General features: G+C 37.4%; 1 protein-coding gene and 1 pseudogene across 1 annotated transcript; both read right to left on the bottom strand.

Annotated features, from left to right (window-relative positions):
* Positions 1-6,604: 6,604 nt before the first annotated feature.
* LOC107725668 (cyclin-dependent kinase inhibitor 1B-like) lies at positions 6,605-8,938 on the bottom strand. The gene is made up of 3 exons (XM_016535025.1): positions 8,110-8,938; positions 7,837-7,945; positions 6,605-7,227 (listed from the first exon to the last, which is right to left on the bottom strand). The coding sequence occupies exons 1-2, from the start codon at positions 8,555-8,557 to the stop codon at positions 7,842-7,844; spliced, it is 552 nt and encodes a 183-aa protein (XP_016390511.1). The 5' UTR covers positions 8,558-8,938; the 3' UTR covers positions 6,605-7,227; positions 7,837-7,841.
* A 1,595-nt stretch (positions 8,939-10,533) lies between these two features.
* The window catches only part of LOC107725615 (cysteine-rich DPF motif domain-containing protein 1-like), a 16,300-nt pseudogene continuing 6,083 nt past the window's right edge, over positions 10,534-20,750 (bottom strand).

A 20,750-nucleotide genomic window follows, 5' to 3' on the forward strand; every position in this document is an offset into this window, starting at 1 on the left:
TTCATTCCTGGCCGTTTCTCCTTTTTTAATGTTAGGCGACTAATGAATATCTTATATACCAGGTTTGAGTCTCAAACTAGTATTGCAGTTCTTGCCTTGGAAAAGGCTTTGACCAAACTGAATGGGACTATATTCTAGCTGTGATTAGAGAATTTGATATGGGGGATACATTCGCCTCCTGGGTGAAAATGTTATACGCCCAACCTACAGCTTCGATTTTAACCAATTTTAATAGATCATCTCAATTTTTATTACATAGAGGCACCCGGCAGTGCTGTCCTCTCTCGCCCTTGCTTTTTGCAATTGCAGTTGAACCGCTTGCCCTTGCCATTAAAAAGAAAGTGAAAGTGAAAGTGACATGACATGTGGCCAAGTATGGTTACCCATACTAGGAATTAGTGCTCTGCATTTAACCCATCCTTAGTGCACACACACAGCAGTGAACACACACACACACCGTGAACACACACCCGGAGCAGTGGGCAGCCATTTAGAACCCTTTAATATTGCCCCCAAATTTAGAGAGAATCGATTATCATATTTCTATGCAGACGACATTATTCTATATCTTCGCAACCCAGAACAGTTTATACCACCCTTGCTAAATTTATTGGAAACATTCGGTAAACTCTCAGGTTATTCAGTAAACTGGCAAAAAAGTGAATTTTTGGCAGTGACTAACAATATTGACTCAAATTTTATGCGTAGTCTTCCTTTTAAAATGGCCACAAATAGTTTGAAATACCTTGGAGTTAATATATCCAGAGACCCTAAGGATATATATAAACTTAACTTTTTACCTATGTTAGAAAATCTGAAAAGCAATATAAAATACTGGAGGACCCTACCACTTTCAATGATGGGGCGTGTGAATGCCATTAAGATGGTGATATTACCCAGATTCTTGTATCTTTTTCAGAATTTACCAATTTATTTGCCCAAAAAGTTCTTCAAAACTTTAGATTCTATTGTACTGCCATTCATCTGGGGCTTTAAAGCACATAGAATATCTAAGCTGCATGTTTGTAAGCCTAGGTTATTGGGGGGGGGTTAGTTTTGCCAAATTTTCAACACAACTATTGGCCTGCCAATTGTAGAGCCTTAACTTGTTGGCAGGACCCATGCCCTGTTAGTCTTTCAGCTGATCTCCCTTCATGGCTTATGATTGGGCGGGGTGCTTCCAACTCATCTCTCTCCTCATTGCTATTTGCTGCCCCAGAGAAATCTAAAGCTGCAGTAAGATCTCACTTTATGATCAGTATCTCCCTCAGGATATGGCGTCAAATCAGTAAACATTCAAACTTCCAAATACCCCTTTTTTTTGCTCCTGTCTGTCATAACCTTGTCTGATAACACATAACCCTTTCTGATTACATAACCTTGTCTTTAAGCCCTCACTACTAGACCCAGTGTTCATATATGAACTATAGGTTGGGCTAGAAAAGGAGTCCTCACCTTGAGAGATTTATATATAGACAACAATTTTGCAACATTTTCTCAACTAAAAGAGAAATATGACCTTCCTGCTTCACACTTCTTTAGATACCTACAAATTAGAAATTATGTTCGTTCCACTATGCCAAACTTTGAAACACTGTCAGCTGATTATGAATTACATAAACTACTTGTGTTCCCAATACCCCAAAGTTTATGGCGTTAGAGCTGGTACACCGTTGTCGCTTGCGAATGTCACCAAGGGAGCGAAATCAGACGCGCTCGTTTTCTCAGACGCTTGCAGAAAAAGGCTTACCAAAACAAAGTTACTGGGTTAATCTTTTTCACATTTCCTTGGTTGGTAGATGCACCAGGGACCTGATTATAGCGCTTAAAACCTGGAAAAGTCAGATTTTCATATGTCACCTTTAAATCACAGAGATTAAATGGTTCAGTAAGATCATGTTTATTTAAATGCATGAATTATAGCATTGATTTTAAATAATTATCAAACGATCGAGAGAGAGAGGGGGGGAGATGAAAGCTAAGAAATATAATGTAGCGATTCAGAATCGAAGCTATTTTATTAATAAAAGTTGTGCAGCAGCTTTGACAAGAAGTTTCTGTGCTCCTGAATGTTTATGTGTGTGTGCTGCGTGATCTCTGATCTCTGTATGAGAGTGACTTGTGTGTGTGTGTGTGTGTGTGTGTGTGCACGTGCAGCAAAGCATCGCATAAATAGGCCTATAGAATGGTGATTAGACTAACTTGAACCTGTGCATTAAACCGTTTTATTACACGGCTCTGTGGAATACTTGATTCGGATTGGTCAGTCACCACATTCCAAGCTATGTTATTCCTCAGTAACAACCGGTAAAAACGAATAGCACAGACTCATCCGGTTAACTGCAGTCAGCGCTATTCGCTTGCTGGGAACATTGTTTCTTCGTGGAAGCTTTGCGTTTGGATGGTTAATAAAATATTAAAACTAAAAACATCGATATTCTCTGTACAAATATTTAACTATGTCATCCTGATATCTCGGACTCACTCCCTCTTGTTTCATACAAACGCAACTGCTGCCAATCAGAATTGAGTATTCAGTCAGACCATGGTACAATATTTTAGAATTCCTTAGAAAAAACAATAATTGCGAAAACTGAACAATGAAATGCAGCTTATTGTGAATTTTAATAAAAAGGAACAAAGAAACATTTTTCAACTGTCACTATCTTATTTGAGTAAAAAGGAAGTTGCATGAACTTTATAAATAATGTTCCGTTTTAATTTTAAATTTGACTGAAATGTGTTGTTAAAGCTCTGCGAATGTCTTGACTGGTGGCATGATCAGGGATTGCCAGCCTTCCTCACCACCTTTCCCTCTCCACTTCATCTTCTAAGTTTTTCCAGAAGCTGCGGCCTGAGTTCTTATGAAGTTGTGGTGTGTACAAGAAAGGGTCTGAGATCACTTCAGTGCTGAAGAGGACCAAAAAAAGAACTGGGTTCAATTTTGAGTCCACTATACGTAGACTGTGGTCACTTTCAGCTGGTTCTCTTTCTGGTTCACTTTAAGTGAACTGGGTTTGGTTCTTTTAAAATGAACTATATGTGAAAACACCCTTAGTTTGTTGCTAGGTGGTTTCTAAGGTATTGGGTGGTTGCTAGGGTGTTACTTACTGGCCCAACTCAAAAAAGGCTATTCCTTAAGAAACCCCTGTGATTCAGGTTTCTTGGCTTGGGACCTTCTGCAGTGCAAGTTCATTGTACAGTATTTTGTCCATCCTACATGTCCTCCAGGTGAAAATAAATTCAGTCACTAAAGCTACAATACTGTTAAAAGTTTTAAGCACTTGTGCAAAAATGCTGTAAAATGAGGATGCTGTCATAAATATATTTTCTTTATCAATTAACTTCTATTAACTAAATTAAATCAACATTTGGTGTGACCATTAAAAGCAGCTTTTGCCCTAGGTGCACTTGCGCATAGTTTTGAGTATATATGAGTATGAGTATACATAAACACACACACATACTACAGTATACAAGCAAAGCACTATCGTGATGCGTTCACTTTGGGAGTCAGCACTTATTATTTGTAATCTGTTACATCCATTTTTTCCTGTAAAAAGATAGGGTTAGATAAAAGAAATGAAAGGCAGTTGATCAGTACAGATAAAGAGAGTGAAGGGAGGGGAAAATTTGGTTGACCCCACGAGTACAACACTGAGAGCAAACCAAAAACACACATGCATGTTAAGTTCACAGCACGACGTTGAGCTTCGAGAGCCAGAACACACACACAAAAAAAACCCGCTGGCAAAGGTGACTGTTTACATCCTTCTTTTGGACACATTTTGGGCCAACTTAGACCGAATATCCGCCAGAGGTTGTTTCTCTGCCTGGCCGACACAGGTTTCTAGTTGAGCGGAGGACAGCCAAAACACATGACTGCTGGGCAAAGAGAGGCCGAGAAACGAAAAAAAGCACACTGAGGCTCATAAAATTCACTCAAATTAATAACAATGCGAAACAGATGGTACGTTGCATTTCCAAAATAAGATTGAGATTCACAAAGGTTTCATTCCCAACGGGAAGGCCAAATATGAGGTCATGTGCGGAGCTGTGTAAAATATCTATTAATAGGGCCAGCTGTAAACATTTTCTGATTTTACGATCCTTCTCCTCTCATTATCTGCAAGGTTGTTAAAATAGCCTTCAGCTAATTTTGTCCTGGAAATGTGGTGTTAGTTTGACAGGGTTGGAGGGAAGTTTGGCCGCTCCGCACCTTATTGTTGCAGGCGTTGAGATTGCGGCTCCGCACATATCTAAGAGCTGATCTCAGAGAGCGGGACTCTGTAATTACTCGCGAGCGAGCGAACGCAGCAAGTGTAAATAGAGGGTGGTGAAGACAAAAGCGAACCAGCACTCAATCGTCAGCGGCCTTCGGTACGTGAGGTCATCTCTGGCATTTGTTTGTTTTGTGCCGTGATATCATCCTCCCCTTTATGAGGTGCAGGGAGATGCACAAGTCAAGCTCAGAAGTTGAGTGTAGCTGACCATCTCTGCCAGCTGTACGCCTGCCTACCGTTGTTCTGTACCTTAAAACTGGTTGAATCATTGTAGTAATAAATATAAATGACACCCAAAATGTATTTGGACACTTGAGAAATAATTAAAAATATATACCAAATATAGCACAAGCACACTTTTCCGTCACAAAAGGAAGTTTATTAGGTTTTAAAATATGAAGCAATTGATAGATTGTTGAAAATGAAGACAAAAAGTCTTGGACACTTTCTGGTTGTCAAATGTTGTGAAACGTGTTCATATGTTAACATGATGAACTACACCATGAGGACACCTGTGAAGCAGGGAGCTCCGCAGGTCGTGTGTTAGAAACGCAGCAGCTTTACGCACAAACGTGTTGCACGTTGAGTTAAATAACCAAACGGTGCGCAAGCTGCAAAAACGCTGTAAAAATTCACCGAAAATACCCTGTATATTACAAGGATAATGTACGAGCAGAATAAGTTCAACGTGACCACGTACGTTATCTCCAATCGCGATAAATATTTGAGGGTGTGTGTCTTTTGCAAGTCAACACGCGCGACCAAACACTTTAAAGTCAAACGGCGTTTCGATTTGACACAGCGTGTTTTGAGTAATATAGTTGGACCCATTGTGTTTATTAATATATTAAAACAAAACATACTGGGGTCAGTTGTAGTATTTTGCAGTGCCAAGGTTTTTTTTAATGTTTTGTTTTATTTTTTAAACGTGTCACATTAAAATTCAACACAGAACTTCTTTGCTATTTACATTTCATATGAAATATTACATGTAACACATTATTTGAATACAATCTCAAAGGGATCTGAAATGTGGCAACAGTTTAATAGCAGGTTAATCATATCATATGTATTACACTACATAAGAAAATTTATTTTTTAAGCATGTTGTCCTGCCTTGTTAATTATCATTAAATTGAAAAAAAAATGTGGGTACAGTTTAAACTGAATAATTGTGCATTTGTGGAAAGGTGCATGTGTGGGTTGTCAAAAAAACAAAAACAAAAGAACACTAAATTCCATAGGTTTCATTCTGCCACATACCAGTTTAGCACCAGAGTGATGTATTTATTTATCACTTCTGTTATGATTTGTTTTAAAGGTATTTAGGTTTGTAGCACAGCTTAAGGTCAGTTTGAGGCTTTTGCTAATGCAGGGTGTAAGAAGTGTATTTAATAATGCAGGGTGTAAGAAGTGTATTTAAGATTCCCCCTAAGAGTGTGTTTTCATTCTGCACAATATAATGAAAAGGAGTCAGGTGAAGGTGTTCATGTCATTATGGTTTAATCATCTCATTTATAAAGCAGTACACAATCCACATCAAATTTTTAATAGGCTCAGTTTGCAACCTTGCACAAATTTGTGGAGGGAAAAAAAAAGTATAAAATGAAGTACATACAGAAAATGCACAAATGCCACTTTGGATAGTCATAAACAACAAAAAGCTTAACATAAATAAGTTAGTATAATTTCCTGTTTTTTTTATTTTTTATCTTTTTTTCTTCTTTAGAAAGCAGTACACACAGGTACACTTCAATGTTTTACACACGTGCAGTGTAACGTCTTAATTTAATTTTTTGCCGGTTTTTACTTTCTTTTTTTTTTTTGTCATAGTGCCATGTCATGTTCATCACGAAAGCCAAATATATTGTGGCAAAGAAGTGGCTTCATGGACTAACATTGTTCTTAATTGTATGGCCCAGTGTTAAAGAAAAAAAAAAGAAATATATATTTATATATACATTATGCTACACAGCAATGAATAGAAAAAAAACCCCATAAAATTGACAAAAACAAAAAATAAGAAAATCAATTGGTCACTACAGTTGCACTTTTTTTTTTAATGTGTACTCAGTAGGATTTGTAGTTCATGTGAATTTGCATCTTTATGGCAAAATAAGAAAAAAAAGAATTAATTTAAAATAAGGGGGAAAAAAATTAGTGGAATAACCCGGGGATATAATAATACTGTAAAAAAGCATGAAAAACTTAATACCACACTAGGAGTCACAGTCCCTTCAGAGAAGAACACCACATGCCCAACGTGCTGTAACTTTGGCTGGTAAAATCATATACAAGTACCAATAAACATGAACGGTATTAATGCAAATATCGGATCATTTTAATTTAGCCAGATCACAGAAGGTGAAAAAGTCTGTAATGCTTTTCAAACAGTGACATTTGTGCAACTTAAAAAAATGTCCAAGGTTGTGCTGCTGCTGTTGAGCACAACACTGATACACATGAAGGTGTATTTCTGACTGTGAACATCCTGAGCCAGCCAAAACTGAGACAGTGGGATTGTTAAACCTAATTAAAGGGAAATGGTGTGTGTGTTTGTATTTGACATAGATATATTTACTTTAAAAGGGTTCATTTGGGGGAGACGTTTTGAAAACTGCACAGCAATTCTTCAAGTCAAACGCACTCCATTTATAAATGATTGTGTTTTTTTTTTATCTTAATATTACATTTAAATGTGCTACATATAAAATGAAAGTATATACATAGGTAGTAAAAGAACAAACGAAACTCCAATTGCACACTGCTACATTGTCTGCTTTTGAGGCAAATATATTCTGTCGAGTGCCAAAAGTTTAGTGTAAAAATTCAGTGCTTATATAGCCTCTCCAAGGCTCGATTTGTATTTTTCAACCGCTGTCCCTGTTTACTTCATAAAGCTCTTGAAGTATTTGATGGAGAAATTAGTCTTCTTCATCCGTCTCTGCAGGGAACAAGGGAAAAAAGTTGATTAGCAAAGGAAATAGCATGTCGAACGCGCTTGCAAAAACTTCACAACGACACAATGCATGAAATAAAGTACACAGAAAAATACGGCAACAATATTTGCGCGTAAACACACGGCCATCTCCACGACGCGTTTAAAACAGGAGCGATAGCGCAGGACAGCGCGAATGAAAAGCGAGGAATTTTGCGCGCAAGTATATGCCTGCATTGTGAACCCAGACCCCCTCCTCCTCCCACGCGCACACCCTACAAGAGACCTGCTGACGTGTTACTACAATGTTATGCATTTGAGTCCCGTTTGACTCGACTGTCACTTGCGCGGTGACAGAACGTCTTAAACGGGCGTTTGTTTTTAAAAGACCAAACCAAACGCTTTGTACAGTGCGAACGCGTGGACAAGCACGCGTCAAGGAACGAACATTGTTAGCGTTTTAGCGCGCAACAATACAACAGAGAGAACAAATATATATATATAAAATAAAAAATAACATCAGCTATGTTGAACGCGATCTTGTTAGCATTAAGTAACGCGTTTACATCGATGCATAAAATAAGTCGTGCACCAGACAGCGCGCACGAAACTCACCTTGTTTACGTTTTGGGATCCGACTTGCTGGGCGCTTGCGAACTCGTCTCTGGACAGCAGTTCGCCTCGGTCGCTTGGACGTTGGCTCTTTTGCTTTGGCAAGGAAGATCTATCGAAAGAATGAAGATGGTGTTAGAAAAGCGACTTCATTTGCGAGCTAGACCGCGAAAGCAAGCAGTTTCAGCATTACGCACGATCGGGAGGGCAAACTGTTTGTCCCCCGAGATCTGCGCGCAAATAACCCAAGAGCACCGAGACTCCCAAAACATTTACCCCGATCCTCTGTCGACGGTCTTTTTGTCGGCGTGGTCAGCGCCGTTCGGCAATCCGAGCGACTCCCGTGCTCCGCGTTGTCCGAGTCCCCCTGTACGCTCGTTGTCAACAAGTAGTCGTGGTTCCCGTTATGATCCACAGTCCCGGTCGAGGTATCCCGTTTTGCGTGAGGCGGTCTGGTGTAAAACTCCGGCACCTCTTTCGCGTCCACCTCCTGCCACTCGTAGTCGCCAGGCGCGAGCGGCTCGTTTTTGGCGAAGTCGTAATTCCATTTTTCCTTGGACGCTTTCTCCATGTCCAGCATTTGCTCCTTGACGTCTCTCGCGAACTCTTCGCGATCCACGGAGCCGAAGAGGTTTCTGCAGACCGGCGGTTTGGCGTGATCCGCCTGCCTCGCGTCCACCCTCTCCAGCGTCGGGCTTCCATTGGAGACGCGCACTTTTGACATTTTGCACGTTAAAGTTCGTCCCGAGAATCGCAGTCACAATCGAGCCAGACGCGGTCTAACTAAGAGCGATCCTACTTCCCGAGAAAGCAAAGCGAGACGCAGAGCGCACGCATAACAAACGCGCAAATGCGTGCGGAAAGGCTAAGGCGCGTGGAAAACAAGTCATGAAAACAGCGCGCGACTCCGATGCCGTCTCGTAGTAATTCCGAAGAAAAACAGACGAGTCATTCGAGTAGGCGAGCACCCAATATGGCGATCGCAAGTAAACTGGCAGGGGAAAAAAAGATTGACAGCGAAGGCTATTTAAACAGAAGACGCTTCTCATTGGCCGGCGGAGCGCGGGGCCCGCCCATCAGTGAAAAACGATACAAGTACTAGAGACTCGCGCTTCCCGCAGTGTCGTGTTGCCAGGTGCGCTTATTGTAAGCCAGCGACCCTGGTTTATGTGCTATTTGGTGCAAATGTCGTGAACCCTGGGGCCCTCGAGATGATCTCAAATGAGACGCACGGTCATTAAAATTAGTGAAAGCCAGGAAACAATTTAGTTATTTTAACTCAGTCCTTTAACTATTGTTTCTTTTGAAGAAGAAACCATTCTTTGAAGAAGTTTTGCTTAATTTTAAAAGCGTGACCAGCAAAAATCACGGAAATGCTGTTGAAATGTCTTTGAGGAAAAATGCTTAGTTTTATCAAGCTGTAAAATATTTCAGAAGTCAGAGAGAGCTTTATTGATAAGTATGTTTACACACAAGGAATTTGTTTTCGGGTCACAAGCTTCCAGTACACAGATGTGAAGAAAATGCACACGTGTATATTTAAACAAACCAAATGTATGTAGAACAATAAATTGGAAAGTAAAATAAATGTTGTACAGATGTGCTCTAAATAAAATAGAGTAGGGTGGTAACAAATAAATAGAAGGTTATTGCACATGTTTTGTAATTGTTCATGAGGTAGATTGCCTGGGGGAAGAAAGAAACTATTTGAAATATTGTTTTCTTGTAAGTTGAGTAAATAACAGAAATCAGTTGCCCTTAAATAAAAATGTAATGTAGTTTGAAAAAGTTGTGCAAATTAAATAAGGGCCGTATGGCTTTTAAATATTATGGAAAGTGAGAGCAAAAGGTTATAACCTTTTTCCACTTGTTGTATGAAATGTTGATCTGGCAACACAGCGGCAAATTGTGGTTTGCCTAAATCAGCAATGTGTCATGAAGGTGTTAAAAAGATAATAGCAAAACTTTATAATGTGCATGTGATATAGCTGTAAGCCAAGTTTGAGGTCATAGTTGGCAGGCAGCTTTTGGCTTTACCAGTAGTAAGTAGCTGAAATGTTCCAGGCTCACCTTTAGACTTACACATGAATAGAGACATACTTCTCAAGAGCAAGTTAATGTATTTAAAAAGTATGATAGACTTGTTGGCTTAAAAAAAAAATTAATTGGTGGAAAAGTTGCTGGAGATACAGGCTTTATTGCCATCTAGTGGATGATGGTGAGTTGTTGCATGTACAGAAGTAATTGTACTTTGAAAACAGCTAAGTTTTGGAAAAATGCATAACTGCTGCTGGTCACTGTCTTGGAGGCCGGGGGACCACAGTCATGGTCCTCCTTCTTCTTTCTTCGGGTGCTGTCATCACTCTCGTCTCACCACTTTGTTTGCCATTCCACTCTATGCTCCGTTTGGTCAGCCACATGCACCTCCATCTGGTCTGCTGTTCCACTCTCCAGCAATGCCAATGCTCCATCTTTGGTCTGGTCAGCCACTCCTCTCTGGTTCCTCTGCGCCATCGTCCAGTCTGGTCCTCCAGCTCCACCACTGCATCCTTGGTCTGGTCAGCTCCTCCTCTGCCCACTGCAATTGATTAATTGTGTAGATCTGGCTGGATTTGAACCAGGAACCTCTGGCATTGTTTGCCAGCGCTCAGACTGCTGAGCCACAGATCTCCAACTATGCATGTGCTGGAACTTATAGGTCCTCCAGCTCCACCACTGCTGCATCCTTGGTCTGGTCAGCTCCTCCTCTGCCCACTGCAATTGATTAATTGTGTAGATCTGGCTGGATTTGAACCAGGAACCTCTGGCATTGTTTGCCAGCGCTCAGACTGCTGAGCCACAGATCTCCAACTATGCATGTGCTGGAACTTATACTTCACTACGTACCTGAGTCGGGTTTAGTCAGGCTCAGCCTCAACTTATGGCCGGAAGGATCTGTGGTGTAGTAGTAGTGTTTGCATGCTGATGCTCACAACAGGTTTGCACTCCAACAACTGGTTCAGGACTCACCTACATCATCAGACATGAATATATCAGTCATTTATCTTTTCAGCCAGCAAGTAATCGCAACCGATGACATAAACATCATTTATTTTATAGTTGCTACATGCGACAAGGCATTTATCACCATCATAACACTCGTTTGTAAAACTCAAAACAGTAAATGACAGCACAGAAATGATTTGAATCAAAACATGGTTTGCTGCCTCCAGTTGCACAAGACAAACACAAAAATAATAAATAAAAAAAACCAGTTAATATTGTGTGTCTGGCCAGATGGCTCACTAGTGTCCTGACTAAGTCATTCTAGCATCATGAAGAGGACGTCTTCTGGACACTCTTTTTCCTCAGCACCTCGTTCTGAACCTGTTCTGGAAACTGCCGAAGGTGGTCCCGCACACAGGGCAAACAGAACGACTGCAGTCCTGTCAGAAAACAAACAAACACAAAAACACAAGCTTGTTGATATGTTGACATTGCTTCCAATAAATGTATATCATAATGATGACGCCATCGTTGTTCTTCACTGCGTGCAAGCATAAAAATATTGTTTGATCTATATCTTCACAATTTTGAACATAATGGAAGAGATGGAGGATCATTTCTATACATTATTTCTTTCATTGAATCATTCAAAAAGGAGGAAAACTAACAGCCTATTGGAGAGTCATGTTTTTTGTTTCTTATCAAAGCTACATGTACCGTTCCCAACACACACCGTCTTACTGCACAGACAGCACTTGGATCCTAAAACCAGAAACTTTTCTCTCTCTGGGCTGAAGGGATCCTTCATGCCGTAACATTCCTCCAAGAGCCTGCAGGACAAACGACAGCACAAAAGCCCATCTCAATCACTGGCAACACATCACGCAATTATTCAACCACATGCCTTGGATCAGATATTTACATCAAAGTACAGAGTGTTAAATGGCCTACTACAAACATACTAATAAGATTTTAGCTCAGATATCAGAAACCTACAAGTCCTTTCTGTGTCTGTTGCGATAAGCACTGACTTCAGGAAACACGTTTTACAGTTCAGGTCGTGGAAACACTGTAAATAGTTAGACCACATCATCTCCCACGTGGGACAAAACAGAACACAAAGATGATTTCATAAATAAATAGCATATTAAATGCAAGTGTCTGCTTTAACGTTTCAAATAACATTTGGGAAAATGAAATGGATCCAAAAATGGGTGAAATGTCCCACTGTCATTCTGCATAACAGATATGTAGGTGCAAATTAAACAACATACTTATTCTAACCTGTACTTATTAAAATATATAAAAGTAAACACACTACATTTTATTATTCTATTTTTTTATTATTCAAATCGTCATGCTAAAAAATGAGTAAAATCTAGTGGTTTCAAGATTGCTGCCAAAGATTGATAAAATAGACTCTTTAATGTCTAATGATTCTTGTACTAAATAGGTCTACTTTTAAACAGATATTTAGTGTTTACAATATATTTTCAAAAGAGTTTCACTGAATGTTCAAGTGGGTGTCCTCTGTAAATCACAGTATGAGTCTGATTATATATATGAAGCTACGATCAAATTTTATATTGCTTAATAAAAAGACATGGCTCTCTAATAGGCTATTGATTTTCCTCAATTTTGAATGATCAAAATGCCTATTGCTTCATAAAAAGAAGTGATCGTAGCTTCATACGAAAGGTCTCGTGGTTTTGCTATAATACCAATATTATTCTTATTAATAATAATAAAACAATCAAACAAACAAACAATATTATTATCAAGCTCCTATAGTGCTTTGTGATGTGAATGTTCAATCTTTTGCTGCATGGTGTCATTCAAAGTCAAATCACTTCATTATACGAGCACACAAACATCATACGATCAACAAGAAGTGCTTTACACTAATTATGTACTTCATGAACTGGATTATGTAGAATAGTACCGACTAGGGGTGTGCGATATTGACAAAAAATTATATCTCGATATTTTATGGGATTTAATCGATAACGATAATTAGACGATATTTTGCTGAGTGTGTTATGCTGGTACCTTAAGGACGGCCGAAGACAGCTGACTCCTAATGTTTTTAATATTCTTCATATTCTGTGTGGTGGTCAGTTCATACTGATAGAAATTAATCTTTTCCAATAAGTTTAAACTGATTTTTGCATTTTATGGGCATTTTTACCTTTATAAAGCCATTTTTTCTAAAAGTGTCCATTATCTTTTGAGTCAAATTCTTACATTTAATCAGGGAATTAGAATAAGACATTTGGGCTGTTACCGAGCAAATGAAATCAACACAGAAGCTGCATCTGAAGTGGCATTTAGATGTATTTACACATGTATTTTGTTTAATGCAAGACACGAATGCATTTAACCTGCAATTACAAATGCATAAATAATGTTTTGATATATTAAACATAAAACGTTGAATACTGATATTTGAAATAAATAAGAAAAAAAGAAAAAGAAAGAAAAAGCCGAAATTTGAAATTAAAACCAGCAGGTGGCAGCAAAGGTGGCAGCATAATAAGTGAGTCATTGCGATTGAACAAAATCATTTAAACGGTTGATTCATTCAAGAACGTCAAGAACGAATGTTGCTCAGAGACACAAAACAGCGCTGTGACTGTATTCGGGATGATTTTTGTTGGCGAAATAGAGCAAAAACAAGCAATATGGTGTCTAAAACGTAAGTCTCTTGATTAACTTATTGTTTATTGAATTCAATGTCACATTTGTAATCATGGTAATTTTTGGAGAAAAACGGCACTCTTCGTGTGAAATTGAATAACTATATGAAGTGGTATAAATATATAAATTTTCTGCCATCATGTCTTGAATTTGTGATCATTCTAAATGCATTTTAATAGACTGAATCATGCAGTGAAAGAAAACACACTAAATGCGCACACGCACTAGTCTAGACTTCACGTAATGTATGCGTGCGCTCTGTAGGGATGTTTTGAATGATTTTTGCAAAATACTCGATAATGTCAAATCGCACATCGTTAAAACAACAATTACGATATTATCGCAGACGATATATATTGCACACCCCTAGTACCGACCTTTACCAAATGTCACCCAAGTTACTCTGACAGAACACGATTTTACATTGTGTTATTTTCCCAATTTTACTTTACAAAGTTTATTCACATTATGTCCACATGTGTCAATAGGGTTACAAAATTAAATCATATCAAAAAAGAGGGAATATTATAAGCAAAAAATAAGATGTGCAGCTGGTGATAGTAAGAAAATGTGGAAAACACTAAATGAAACAATGTATAGGAATACAAATAATTTTCAAGTGTGTGTGGAAAACGAGAGACAGTTTATCATTAAACCCTTAGATATAGCTAATTATTTTCACACTTTTTTTCATTAATAAGGTGAATGATTTACGATCTAGCATGTATAGCAACAATTTACAAATAGTGTGTAATCCTATTGTTAAAATGATGAAAGATAAAATGTGTTGTTTTAATTTTAGTCCCATTGATCAAAATACAGTAGAACAGATGTTGCTTTCAGTTCCAGATGACAAATCTTGTGGAGTTGATTTTTTGGATGGTACATTTCTGAAAATAGTAGCTAATCAGCTCTCTCAACCAATTTGTCATGTATTTAATAGATGTTTGCTTAGTGGTGTATATCCGAATCTTTGGAAAAAATCAAAAATTATACCATTACTTTAAAAAAAAAAAAAAAAGGGAAAAACTGACTTTTCAGGTCCTAACTGTAGGCCAATTAGTATACTTCCTATTCTGAGCAAGCTCTTGGAGAAGATTATTTTTAAGCAAATTTTACAATCTTTTAGAATTAATGGATTACTTACTAATGCACAACATGCTTACAGACCAGGACACTCCACAAGTACCGCTCATACACATGACAGATGAATGGTTAGCATGTCTAGATGATAAGAAATTGGTCGGTGCTGTTTTAATAGACTATACAGTAGCTTTTGATGTTATTGACCATGATATTCTTATTGCTAAACTAAAATGTCATGGTTTTTCACTCACAGCTCTTGATTGGATTGGAAGTTATCTTTCTAATAGAAGACAGACAGTGTTTTATAATGGTTCTTTCTCAGAGGCTAAAAATACCTATTGTGGTGTTCCACAAGGGAGTTGTTTAGGTCCATTACTGTTCTCTATCTTTATAAATGATTTACCATATGTTGTTGATAAGGCAAATATAGTTATGCATGCTGATGATTCTACAATGTTTTCTGGGTCAATATCACTGTAGGGTGCCTTTTGGTGTCCTGTACATAACTCATTTGCCATAATAACGTAACATAAAAATGACTATGAAAGAATGTGTTATATTAGGCTAAGTTTTTAGATTCATAACAAAAGCATTATTTGGCTCTTTAGATACAATTTCTAGATTTTAAAAAAAAAGTTTTTTTATAAGAGGATGCTTGCCCATGCACTGCTCGTTACATTTGAATGAGAGTAGAATATAGTCAAATCATAAAATGAAAAAAATGTTGTTCTCTATTAATATTTTGTTAAATTTTTGTTAAACTCAATTTGAGTGTATTGATCATTTGGTAATAAAAACTATATTTTTATTTCTTAAAAAAGAAGAGTTTGTCTATGTCCCTTGAATGGTTGTCCACCCTGTCGTATTGGGGAATCCGCCCCTTTAAGAAAAAGCCATCCACTTTAGTGACATCAAGACAACAGATTTTTTGTCTCTTCAGTGGTGGGAATTTCAGCAGCACAGGTGAGTAAGTTGGTAACTTTTCAATTGACAAATTTTCTCCGTAGGAGTTTGCTTACTTGATTTGCCAAAGCGTAACATGTCCACCCTGTCGCCATAAAATATGCCAGAAGTGATTAGAATACAGTATTTTCAAAATATGTAAGTTTAAATATACCAAATTCTCTTCAACAACCAGACTATTTACCTAATCACACTTTGTTGTAAGCTAATATGCTAATTGAAGCTCAAAATGTTCACCCTGTCAGCCACTTAGACATGACAGGGTGGACACAGCAATAGGCGGAAATCCCGGGGGGGGTCGGGACCCCCCATCTGAGGATTGTACCCCCTTAAAATATGATTAAAAACCACACTGTGTATTGTAAATAACAATGTTTTATACTTTAAATAATTGTGTACGTAGTAAAACAACACAAAAGGGGAAAAAATGTGTTTTAAGTTTAGAAACATTTTGAGTCTACCCCTCCCTTGCCTCACAGTGCTTTGGTCTAAATGCCTGCTTTCCTCTTTTACATCACCTGCACACAAGTCTGGTGAGAGAGAAAAAAGTCAATATTGTGGAACTCCAGTAAGTAAGTAAGGCTGTCTATTTTATTCACTTAAACATCAGATGAAGTGATTATTTTCTCTTTAATGATGTATTTTTCGATGAATCCGCTGTTAGCAACAATAACGTCACCTGCTTGATGGAAAGGGTTGCCAGGTTTTCACAACAAAACCCGCCCTTATTGCTACTCAAAACTAGCCCAAACGAACTGCGTTTCAAGGGGGTCCCCCGGTAAAAATCGCGTTCCATGGACTAAAATACACGTTACTGGGGTCGCTTCAACCCGCGGACATGAAAAACAACCCTCGGCAACAGTGATAAAGTAGCCCAATTCCACGTGAAAACCGCGGACTTGGCAACACTGTGAAGAATAGTAATGTCTACAACGGACACGAGAGCTTTTGTGGCACGACAACAGCTTGAAGTTGTCTAATTTGGCACGGTCTCCCTGCTACACTAATAGTAGTAAGGCTTTCCTCTGTATATAAATATCCTTACAAGTACTATTTTAGCTGTATTATTTGTGTCCCCTTCAAAAATTGCTCTTGAGAAATTATGTCTATTGTCCCCCCCAACTATTAGACTAAATTTACGCCCCTGGACACAGCATTCGTTTGTAGATAATATTGCAATTTATAGAAATTTAATATTGTAATTTATAGAAAGATCTGCTGTAGATAATATTTTGTAACTTATAAAAACATCAAATCATTGCTCTTTCTCAGGACATGCCTCTGAGTGCAGCAGAAATTACACGGCAATACAGAAAACATTGGGATGCAAACCCCGAATGAAGAGAAGCATACCTTAAGAAAGAAAGGGAGATATGGAGGAAAAATAGAGATACAGGGAAGAAGAAAGGTATTAATTTTGACATTTGCATATAAATTACAGACATGGCCTCACATTCTACATTTATATGGGTGCTAAATTGCCAATGGTTCCCCCCACTATCAAGGAGATGCTAAACAGTTTCACCACTCTCGTCTCCCCATCGAACTTCAAACACATTCCAAAGAGACGTAAATGACCCCCGGTAAGCCAGGCAACAACGGCCTGGCTGACCAGCAAACTACACCATGCTCGCATAACACACACGCATAAAGACATTTTCTTTATTTAGACTATAATCAATCAGTTACAAATGTATCTGGTATATGCATGTGTTGTCTGTATGTTTCCCTATTATATTAGCCTAGTTACCACTCGTTATTGGTATTAGTTAAGATCTAAATGCTTATATTCAGGTGTATGAATGTATCTCTGGTTTAATATATATGTTTCTTTCTTGGTATCTTGTGTTGTCAATGTTAAACTAATTGTATCCTGACAAGACAATAAAAATAAGAAATACAATTTTTGTACAACATTTTTATTTTCTCTGACACTTTTTTTCCTACTGTGTTGCATAAAATATTAAACTAATTTCATTTAGTTGTGCATTAAGGAGGCAGCCTTATCACGAGATGCGATGACGATGTAAGTGTCGTGGCATTATAATGTTTTTGTTAGCATATCCAGTTGAAGCCACTAGATGCGGCGCTGCTGCGTTGTTCATTAAAAATATTGAGAAAAAAACAGAACTTCAATGCGGAGAGGATATTGTTTATATCAAAACTGAAACCAAGCTGTTCACACAGAACGCATTGCACTCGCATCTCGCACAAAAGAGCCGCATGTTTAGAAAGCCATGTAAAATTATATTAAACTATGCATACATACATTATGCTGTTTTGTTTATAGTCGTTTAAGCAACTTAATTATAATTGGTTTATAAACATTATTTTAAACATTATGCACTTTTTTCACAGATAGTCATGTTATCTTATGCTTTGAATAAACGTGCATTAGTAATATTTTGCTTGATGCGCCCTCTTGTGGCCTCAAGAGAAGCCAAAAGCTTTTCTTCACCCTAACGGAAATTATGCTTTTTAAATTCGAATAGAATTCAAAATTCGTATTCGAATAGAGTACAAAATTCCAATTTACTTTTTCAGCCATTTTGACAGCCCTATTTCGTATAGCAGTATGTGTCTGTTTGAGAGAATTAAGTAGGAGGGAAGATTCTCTCTACATACTTTTAGGTCGTAAAGTTTATCTGATCTGGCTGAGGTGTCCTGGTTGCCATGGTCAAATGCTACACATGACAAAGCGAATGAGAAATTAAAACCACAATTTTTGAGTATTGTGAGGGTTGAAAGGCACTCTATGGTGATATTGACCCTTCTGCTGCACATACAGTCATGGCCAAAAGTTTTGGCAGTGACATAAATTTTGTGTTTTGCAAAGTTTGCTGCTTCAGTATTTCTAGATTATTTATCCACATGTTTCTATGGTATACTGAAAAACAATGATAAGCATATCATAAGTTTTAAAAGCTTTTACTGGCAAAAAAATATATAACAAGTCAATATTTACATGGAGGTAACCATTGCTAACAAGAACACAATGATTGGAAGCGCATCTTCCCTCCTTTTATAACAATCAGTCTGCTCTTACAATCTAATGAGTATGATAGTGAGTTAACCTGACTAGTACTCATTCACACTTTCACATGTGCTGCTGATATGATTAGTCAATTAATGTTAGCTGGTCATTTTGTGTCAGGATTTTTAAAAAAAAGTTTTTTTTTTGAAAAGTTAATTTTTTGGCCAATGAAGCTTTTGGCAATTAGTTAAAATGCATCTGATCACTCTACACAATAATCTAGAAACAATGTGAATGAACACCACAACAGCTTAAGCAGCAAACTTTGCAAAACAAAATTTATGTCACTGCCAAAACTTTTGGCCATGACTGTACATTAACTGAGCTTCAGGAAAATTTAAGTGATGGGCTGTTAAAAATTACAAAGTGGGTTTGAATTAATAAACTAATTTTAAATATAGAAAAAACTAAATGTATTGTTTTTAGTTATAAAAATAATATGACTAAGGCTGCTGATTTGTATTTATTTATTAATGGGGTGCCAGTGGAATAAGTAACAAATGTTAAGTTGCTGGGTGTGATACTTGACAATACGTTGTCCTGGTCCAAACATTAGATTAGATTATTAGATTATATAGTAAACACTATGGGAAAAGGTATAGCGGTGGCCAGGAAATGTTCTGAATTTATTCCATCTTTAGATTTAAAACATGTGGTACAGTCATTAGTTTTATCGCATCTTGAGGACTGCCCTATGGTATGGTCAAGTGCATCTGAGAAACACCTAAAAAAAACTTCAGATGGTTCAGAATAGAGCTGCCGGACTACTGCTTCATTATCCATTTCGGGCTAATGTTAGTGATATGCATAGAAAGTTATCATGGTTGCTGGTGAAGGTTAAATTACATTTACGATTGTTGTTATATTTTCATAAAGTAATCAAGTATCAAACTCCTTGTTTTTTCTTTGAAAAGCTTGTTTATGTGGGACTTAGACATATATTTTATAAAATATATATTAGAAAACATGCCAAGTGAATAAGGCTCAACTTTTTTTTACTGTGTCCACAAATTTGATGAAAAAGGCTGTACTTTATCGAGGTTCTGTTGCTTGGAATATGGTTCCCATAAAAATACGAAAGAGTAACTGTACATATGTATTTCGAAGAAAATGTGAAGATTTGCTTATGAATATGTAGATGTATATTTTAACTGCTGCTATTTTCATTTTTTAAATCATTTCAAATATCAGTATTCAATTGTTTATGTTTAATATATCAAATTATTTATGCATTTGTAACTGCAGGTTAAATGCATTCATGTTCTGCATTAAACAGTGTGTAAATACTTCTAAATGCCACTTCAGAAAATGGCTTTATAAAGGTAAAATGCCCATAAAAGGTAAAAATCTATTTAAACTTATTGGAAAAGATTAATTTCTATCTGACCACCACACAGAATATGAAGAATATCAAAAACTTTAGGAGTCAGCTGTCCACGAAAGTCCTTAAGATAGCAGCATGATAACACCCTCAATCAGTTGAATGAATGACTCAATGACTCACTCATTAAGTGACTTACCCCCACTTACTGGTAGTTTAGTTGAGAAGTATGTTGGAAAGTATGCATTTTTCCCCTCAACATTTATTTGTATATTCATAAATGCATTTAAAACATTAATCTCATAACATTATTTATTGCCGTTGTAATTATTGTTATTTGCAGTGTAAATTTAATCTGACTGGTAGCAGCCCTATAGTGTATATTGAATTTGATAAATTGTAATAATTTGGTTAAAAATAGGCAGTAAAATATGCAGATTTAAGGGGAACCAAATAAACAATAAACAATGAACTATTCGTTTATCATCTACTCAGCCTAATGTTGCAAACCTGTGTAACTGGAACACAAAATACAATATTTTGAAGAATGTTGATAACCATCAGTCTTGGTTACTGCTGACTTACGTTATACGAGGTTGATAGATAGATAGAGTACTGCAACGACATGAGGGTGAGGAAATAACTATTTCGGTTCTTGGGTGTCTTGTGGCAAGTCCTTACTTGGCATTTTGCAGTCTGGCAGCCTGATTCAAAAATATGCCAGGAATGTAATGTACAGTGGCGGCTCGTCGGGGGAGGCACAGCTTCCCCATAATTTTGAGGTGAAAATGGAAGGAGGACGATTTAATGTTAATAAAATTCACAATTCAT

Source organism: Sinocyclocheilus rhinocerous, unplaced genomic scaffold (assembly GCF_001515625.1).
Source record: "Sinocyclocheilus rhinocerous isolate Xijiao unplaced genomic scaffold, SAMN03320098_v1.1 scaffold153, whole genome shotgun sequence".
Taxonomy (NCBI): domain Eukaryota; kingdom Metazoa; phylum Chordata; class Actinopteri; order Cypriniformes; family Cyprinidae; genus Sinocyclocheilus; species Sinocyclocheilus rhinocerous.